Here is an 8,892-nt window from a genome sequence, read left to right as displayed (position 1 = left end):
TACATTTATATAGTTTAATAGATCAGCAATTGTTTACACATGTAATTAAGAAATATATTACAATGATGATATGAATGTATTATCTATGTGACCAGAAATCCCGCTGGCGTGGGAAGCAGACAACGCGTGGCCAGGACTTTCAGGGTTCTTTCTCGATATGCAGCCCTGTCTGCTCCCCACGTCAGCTAATACCATATACATGAGATTGACATTTCACATATAATTATTAAAGTCTTGACATTCATGATTAAAAGTCTCCAGCTCCATTCTATTACAATAGTGTCTCAACATTTACATCTCATCTTGGTGTTGAGCCATCCAGACACTAGCGTGGCTCAAAGTACATGTACATGTTTTACAGAAATACAATCTGCCTTAGTTACAAATCTTCTGCTACATTTTAGATGTCAAAAACCATAAATGCATTGTTCAGCATGTAGATATTATGAAAGTAATGGTTTTGCACAGCAGACAAAGGACTTGGAGAGTTCATCTTACAATACACATCCATTTAATTATTAAATTATTTTACAAAGCATGAGCAAAGAAGTTGAACAATATCCACAAAACATTTTGACAATATACAGCTCATAGTTTGCAAGAAGACATACAGATGTACATTACAGTTACCATTCCACACACTAGTAGCAAGCAGAAAATTCTTACCATTCATAATGGGGTTAGGTTTAAAGCTATTGGTAAGAACACTCAGATAGAAAATTGTAATGTGACCTCTGATTTTGGCATAAAGTTATTAATACTGCAACAAAATTATAATACAATCAACATATTGTTAAATTTTTCAAAGAATTTCAACAAACGAGGTATTCTTATGCAAGAAATAAATAAAGCTACCCAGTCACAACCGAAATATGTGTTTCATAATATACTGCAAATACAAGATAATATTAAGTCCTGCTTTTCCTAACTTAAATATACCAGTATGTACCATGTCATTATAACAAACAGAAGTACCCGTCAATTGAATGATAATATTGGCATTTTTACAGGCTGCATAACCCATTTATCTCTCATTCATATATTATATCATTAGTTACTCACAACCAAAATGGCTACTTGCATTGTAATAGGACTACAGCATTTCTGTCACAATATATAAGGTAGATGGATAAAATGGGTATATGAAAATAATTCAAATTGACTTAACTAATTTAATACATTTCTTTGTCTTGAATTCTAACAATGTTTGTAAATAGTAAATAGTTGATTTATAGGATGCATAAAGAATCGGGTCAGAAAATGAGATTCTGAAATTGTTGACATGATTTTAACAAATACTTAGTGTTGACAACTAGCACATGGGAGAATCCATGTATGAAAGGGGCTATAGTAGAATGAGGTAAGACACTAAACACAGAGGTATAACAAACAGCTCCAGAGGCCTGCTCCTAGATTGTGTTTGGATTCCCATAAACATTCTCTTAATTTTTGTTATGAAAAACAATGTATAAATGGTTGCATCTTATCAACAGCGTTCCAGCACATTTCTTACAATATATTCTTGGTATATTCTAGACTACAAGGTTACCTTAATCCACTGTAACTAAATTAGTATATATGTTTTATTAAAACACAGCTAACATAGAGCACAGATGCATTTGAAGGAGAAAACACTTGTTGTATTTGATCAAGCTAAGCAAAATGTATCACAATTCTCTGAAAAAACCTTGAAGAGTAAATCAATATTTCAGTACTTAATAGAAAACACATGGCAAGTCATTACTGTTCCTATTCTTTTATGCATGTTTTTTTTCACCCTAAAACATAATGATATAAGGAGTTCTTAATTTATTTCATATTGGTCACTGGATAATCACAGACACCTTCAAACCTTATATTTATTAAGACTTGGCCATTGAACTCTTAGCCAACTATATTTTTCAACACAAAATCATAATGTAAAATAAAAACAGCAATTACTGCCAGTATAGTGCAGGTACAGTACTGTGAGTTATGGCACAGAAGATACAATATAAGCCTTGGGTGACATTTATCCCTCAGACGCTAGTCTTTACATGAAATATTTACCAAGAAATATCACAGTATGCAGCCATTCAACCATGATCCTATATACACAGAGAGGTATTCACACAACACGTTTAATGGCAAATAAATAAATAGAAAAACAGTATCTTAACATGATCATAGTAAAAAGTGTGAACCTCAGATTATCTAAAAATGTGTCGGCAATAAAGCAGCGGGTCCAACCGTAATTCAAAGGCTTTATCTAATTTTTCAGTTAAACAAATAAAGTAACTGAGACAGATAAATATATAGTCTGATGACCATGACTGGTCTTAAATATGGACAAGAACATTTGAAAACATAACAGACTGTAGCTTTAATATTTAAAAGTTAAAAACTGAATTCATTTAAAAATATAGCTGTTGAAATTTCACTATATACAAAAAATGCCAAACACTATATGTGTTCTAACCTATACCAGCTTAGATAAGCCTTTTGCTTTACATCCACCCACTGCAAGGTGCCTATATATGTATAAAAATCTTTCCTTAATAAACTTTTGACACATAATGAATGGTACATACATCATATATAGCACGTTTGAATACATCATATATAACATGTTTGAATTGGCTCCAATTTTCATTATATTCTTGATTGGCTACACTGAAAGGCAGAAGTGACAAGAGAATATTACAAGATTACCAACTATATCATAGCCTTTGATCTGCATAACGAATCCTTACCATCTTTTAAAGGTTTAAAATCTAAAATGACTATTTTCATGTACCATTTTGACATATGATTGATATCTGTTTAGAACATGTTTGTGTGGCACTTGATAGTGAAGTCTATTTACAATGAGGCTGTGATGAGGGATGACCAGCGGCAGCGGTATGCTGGATCAAAGTTATGTTCTACAATACGAGAACAAATTTGACGTGTTTTCATTTGAAGGGAATGTAAAGACAACTAGAATACTTGTATTTGTATACAATATTGAACATGTACATAGTCAAAATGTGGGAGCGTTTGTATTTTAAAAGATTTTTCATAAGTTCACTTTAATAAAAATATTCAATGCCTTAAATTAACATAAATTATCTCTACCAGCAGTTGATACTTGTTCATTTCTACCGGCACATTATTCTAAAACAATACAATTATGTCAGTGAAGTTAATGCAAAAACATGCTTTGGCAATGGACTTCTTCATATAATATTAAAGACACATTTTTGGTTTTACTGCGATGAGCTTATCAAACAGCATAAAGAAACCTTCCATGTGCTCCTCTTATGGTTTTGTCCTTCCGACTTTACTTGGAAGTAACTGTTACTATGTAAAATAATTTAAAACTTAATTAAAAAATGTCTTATTATTGTAAATTTAAAACGATAGCATAACAGCACTAAAATTGAAACATTCAGAACAGATATGAGTCTGAGAATCATTTTGAACAAATGTCAGATCAATGACTGAAAAAGCTCTGTTTATGCGTTATCTTACGTTAATTAGGGTCTGAATTTAACACAATTTTGAACTGTATCTGTATAAACTCTATTATTTTATCAAACATAATTCTACATGTTATTTCATAAATATGAACGATGGAGTGACTACCTATATGAAGTAAGTGACATGACATTTTGACGCAATGCAAGTACAATCAGTTTCCTAATTGTCTCTTAAGTCCAGCACACAAGAGAAGCTGATTGTCAAAGTATCACAATGTAGAGAATGCCGTCGGCGGCTAGCACCGACCAGTGACCGTCTCCCCCTCTCTATGAGTGAAGCAGCCTTTACACAACACGACTCTCTCAGAACCTGACCCTGGGTTGGCGGGCAGGCGGTGCCCTTGTGTAGGGATTAAAGTCCTACCACATGCAGAGAGGCTGCTGCCTTCAGCTGCCATCTCCAGCACTAATGAACTTCCAGTAATGACACAGCTACAAACTGCCTGCTACAACTGCAGCATTCACTTTTCACGTGAGAGAAATCACACATCAACCATTCCATCTGTGTTGTGTATCTTATTTCTCCACCAGTATGTGTCAAGTGGGGCTGCTATTTACAACAAGAGGGGTCACATGTGCTAGCAGGGGGTAGTTCGCATGCTTACAGGTACATGTCCATTGGCTACACTCAGTCCGTTCATGTGAGCATAACTACTGCTCGAACTTTTACTACTGTCTTTACTTCCATCACTAGAGCCACCGATTGCACTGTTGGGGCTGGAGCATACACTCCGCCTGTTGTACAGGTCTATACTCTGAGCTGCGGCCCCCTCATCCACGTCACGGAATGGGGCCGTGCAGTCACACACTTCTGCAGAACCCACATGCTGTCTGTTATGAGAGCCACCATAATGGGGGTATGTCCCCGTATCACTGAATATATCCTGTAACTCTACACTGTGCCCATTTGAGGCCCCCACACCTAACATAGGTAACTGAGCCTCATCTACATAATCGTTCATTGGGCATCGCTGATGATCCTCGTCCTCATCATCCTCTATATCACTTGGTTGTAACCTCTCCTCATTGGGGTTGGGCAAGGCAGCCCCCTGTTTTGATTCTTCATACTTTGCATTCTCTTCACTGAAGAAGTATGATACATCTTTGAAAGATGGATCTAAGTCTGGTAACAATGATTCTATAATTTCCTTGAATGTAGGTCTCTGTTTTGGTCTATATCGCCAACACTTTACCATTAAATCATACCTGAAACAATATTAACATCAAATTATAGAAACACATACAGATAATTGCATACATATTTACAGGATTCTTTGTAAGTAGGAATATTAACAGAACTAAGAGTATTAATGGAACTTAAATTTCTTAAGCAACCAGCACTCAAATACTTGGGAGTGAAATCTTTAATTACAATGATCTCAATTATTATTCAAACATTAAGTGAAATATTATTAACATGTGAAAGTACATACAGTTTATGTGGGCATCTTTCAGGCATCTCCATGATTTTCCCAGAGCCGACATACTGGAGAACCTGTTCATTGGCAAGCCCCTGGTAAGGCTGGGCCGCCAGAGTGGCCATCTCCCACAACACAACACCATATGACCTGCCAGAAGGACACATATAGTGTTACATCTTAATCTCTTCTACAAGCTAGCTACCATGTTCAAGCTAGTTTGCAAGGAAACTTTAGTCAAACATTAAAACATCATAAAGTATCTAACATATTACTATTTCTTCAAATCACAGCAATTCATTTAGGTATCAATGACATTAAATCAAACATATATTTAAAAAGAGAGCACAGACCTCAAGTATCAGTTAAAAACATAAATCTTTAAAATATCAATCATATGCTTTCTAGAAACTATCAATGATTTTGTACCAGACGTCTGTCATGCTAGTGAAGACCCCGTCCTTGAGACTTTCCGGGGACATCCACCTGACTGGTAACAGGCCCCGACTACCCTTTCTGTAGTAATCTGTCTCATATATGTCTCTCGTCATCCCAAAATCTGCAAATAAACACAGGTATGATCACACACAGGTCTGATCTTCATTCACTCTACAAATGACAATATTGACCATTTCACTTGAATGTAACTGATGCAGCAAGGAGGCAAAATGGGAAAATAATACATATCAATACTCAAGTAAAAACACAACATTAATTTAACATCGATTGATATGCATTAAAATTCAACTATTAATCAAATACCCTTATATCATATCTGACTTTTAAGGTCAAAGAGATATCAGCCTTTTTACTTCTTATGCATACTGGCCCTTCTGACAATCCATGACTCCAAAAACTCATTACCTCCAATTTTGACTGTGAGGTCGTTCCCGACCATACAGTTTCTGGCGGCAAGGTCACGATGCACATATTTCTTGTCTGCTAGGTATGCCATCCCATCCGCTATTTCACCTGCCATCTGCAGGATCTGCTTCAGTGACGGAGGCTGTCGACCATCATTTTCCTGGTTCAAGCAAGGCATTTGTACACCAGTTGTAAAAAATTCCAGCATTTGTACGTAATTGAAGGGATTACACTGAACACAAATGCATTATTGCACTTCAATGGGGATAAAACAATAATTTACGAAATGTCTTATGTCAAAACATCACCTTTAGCGTATTTGTTCTTATTAAATATTAAAGTTAGATAACGAAATGAATAAGAGAAGTCCTATTCTGGAAACTGAAGCTTCACTTAAGGTGAATAGAATGAGAATGCTTTTTACTCAATTCAAAGATTCATGAGATACAAGCATTGCAAGTCTATGAGACAACTTACTGGATCATCAGGGCGGTGAAGCCTGAGGAAGTTCTTGAGATCTCCCTGTGGCATGAGCTCCATGAGAACATAAGCCGGCTGTTCTTTGGACACCACACCGATCAGACGAACTACATGGTGGCATTGGAACGCTCTGTAACACATAATGGGAGTAAACAACTAGGTCCAGCCACTGATTCTAGGATTTCTAAATATCTTTATCGATTATAATATTTTCATTTATTCATGATTCAACTGTTTTCAAGTATTTAATTGTGGTTTACTTGCAAAAGTCTTTAAAAAAAGTGAGGAAATAGAGGCTTTTTATTTAATTCCAATTATCTACGAGGGAGGTTTCCAAAAGTTCTGAGCATTGATGGCTATGAAAGCAGATCAGAATGTAAGTATGAATAATTCAAACTTCATAATGGAGGCTTCCTGCAGGAACTGGTATCTGTCATGGTCGTTGCTCTGGGCGTTTGCTGTTTTCACAGCAACGCTTATGGGTTCCTCGTCATCAGTGAGTTTCACTAGTCCCTCATACACCATACCAAACGAGCCCGTGCCCAGCTCCTTAATGAGTTTAACATTCTCGCGGTCTACCTCCCACTCGTCTGGCTGATACACTGCATGGACGTGTAAACCCGATTAGACTATGGGATTATATTGGACTTCCAAGGTCTTGAGTTACAAATGGGAAATACTGACTTGCACTAAGACCAAGATATCTCCAGTTTAGACATATAGAATGCTTAATTACAAGTTACAAGTTTTTTATTGACAAATCGGCATCTTGCCTTTCTTTGGCCATTACAGATGAATCATTTTAAGTGACACATAAAATCATTGTTAGATAATAATAGTATACAGTAGTCATGTCAAGTAACACTTTAATAGTTAATAAAATTACATGTACATATATATTTAACTTTGGTGTATTCTAAGATTAGCATGCACATACAAATATATGAAACACTGAAATAGGACCATGAATTTGCATTCACAAGTATCTGTTAAAGAAATTGAAGTACACGTAGTCAGCAATGAGACACACAACCCTTGTTTCGTGTAAACAGTTTGATTTTCTGTTGCGTGGTTTAATCAAAAGGACAAAAGTTTGGTTGAACAGTAGCTAGGACATCTAGGGTACCAACACTGAGCAACTGCACGTGAAGTATGAAGCTAATGTCCAAGTCTATGCCATTCAACTAGACTTGGATGTGTTAGTATACAATCAAGTTTATCTCATAAATGACATCTCCATCATGAAATACTGTTATTATATATATTTTTTATATACAACAGTTACTAGTGTAATAGTTTTTAATGTGACGTTATAAATTCATAGCATTAATAACATACGTTCTATAAATTTCCTCTTTATAATTCCAGCTATGTTTAAACAGTACCCTCTCAACATTCTCATTTTTGTAGCAGAGAAAAAAGCAATGAATTTATAAATATTAATTCTATTAGTTGAAAATTCATAACTAATGCAAAATGGTAATACGCTAAATACACATGAGTTTAGGCACATTATGCAGGTTACATTCTAGATAACAAGCAAAAAATCATAGGCAAGCAGAACGTGCAAGGATAAAGAAAGTGCAAGGATAAATTAAGAAGACACATAGAGTTTTTGATAGCAAATAATTATAAAATGTCAATATAATGACGTATCCCATAGACGAGGAGAATCTCTTCAGATATGAATCCATACCTAGGGTTAATGCTGGAAAGTTGAAATACCTATGTTTCAATGTTGATTGGCATTAACCACAAGAATACAGGAGAAACTTTTGCAGTATGAAGTATGATAAGTGAGAAAAAAGATAGAAACACCTAGTTGAATGGTGGGAGGGTACTTTTGGATAACATTGGGTGACAACACTGAAGTCTTACCCCATACATCTGGATAATACTCGGGATTAGCAGATGTAAACATTGTGTCTCTCATAGCATTGGTTAACCTTCAAACACAAAAAGAGGTCACACAGTTAATGAGACGGCAATAATATGAAAACCAACCGTAATCATAGTCAGGGTTGATACCACATTCTGGGGGTTTGAATTCTTCCAATCTGCGCCAAACAGTAAATGTATTGAATAAAATGACAAGATACAAATAACATTAAAATCAAAACTTAATCTTTATTCCTACATTACTGTTTTACTAAGCATACATTTTACATTACATAGATGTACATGAAGTATAAAATCACATATTTTACATCAATTATTGTATAGAATTTCAGCAAAATAATAATTTTCTTCTCATAAAATAATTTGAGTTGATCAGATTTTCATATATTCTATATGTATGAAAGTTTAATGTGTACCAGAAAGCATACATACTTGCGTTTGAAGAGGACCCACATAGTGATACCAGCGGCAGCGAGAATACCAACGACAATAAGAACGACAACAATCACCACCACATACAGGTTCCCATCATCATCTGTAAGACAAACAACATACAGAATATCATTATGCGGTTTAAAACTTGCATTGCATATAGAAACTTTATTTGGTTTAAACATATATACATATATTTCCTCCACAATTACAATCCAATTTGCACAAATGAAGAACAACAGAATTTGTCAAAACATTTTTTCCAAGCAAAAATTTAAAAAAACTAATTATTTTTTTAA

General features: G+C 35.0%; 1 protein-coding gene across 4 annotated transcripts in view; it reads right to left on the bottom strand.

Moving 5' to 3' along the window:
• Nucleotides 1-8,892, bottom strand: part of LOC128228141 (insulin-like peptide receptor) — a 58,900-nt gene continuing 50,008 nt past the window's right edge. For 3 of the 4 annotated variants that reach the window (XM_052939278.1, XM_052939277.1, XM_052939280.1), the window contains 8 exons: nt 8,594-8,696; nt 8,141-8,208; nt 6,660-6,864; nt 6,260-6,392; nt 5,783-5,942; nt 5,348-5,477; nt 4,934-5,068; nt 1-4,706 (listed from right to left, as the gene is read on the bottom strand). In XM_052939278.1, coding sequence (XP_052795238.1) covers nt 4,079-4,706; nt 4,934-5,068; nt 5,348-5,477; nt 5,783-5,942; nt 6,260-6,392; nt 6,660-6,864; nt 8,141-8,208; nt 8,594-8,696 — 1,562 coding nt within the window. In that variant the 3' untranslated portion in view covers nt 1-4,078. Of the gene's footprint in view, nt 4,707-4,933; nt 5,069-5,347; nt 5,478-5,782; nt 5,943-6,259; nt 6,393-6,659; nt 6,865-8,140; nt 8,209-8,266; nt 8,320-8,593; nt 8,697-8,892 lie in introns of all 4 variants that reach the window. The other variant, XM_052939279.1, reaches the window with a different exon arrangement.

The sequence above is a fragment of the Mya arenaria genome, chromosome 3, assembly GCF_026914265.1.
Source record: "Mya arenaria isolate MELC-2E11 chromosome 3, ASM2691426v1".
Classification (NCBI taxonomy): Eukaryota; Metazoa; Mollusca; class Bivalvia; order Myida; family Myidae; genus Mya; species Mya arenaria.
The sequence above is the reverse complement of the archived record's forward strand: the minus strand, read 5'-3'. Positions and strand labels throughout refer to the sequence as shown.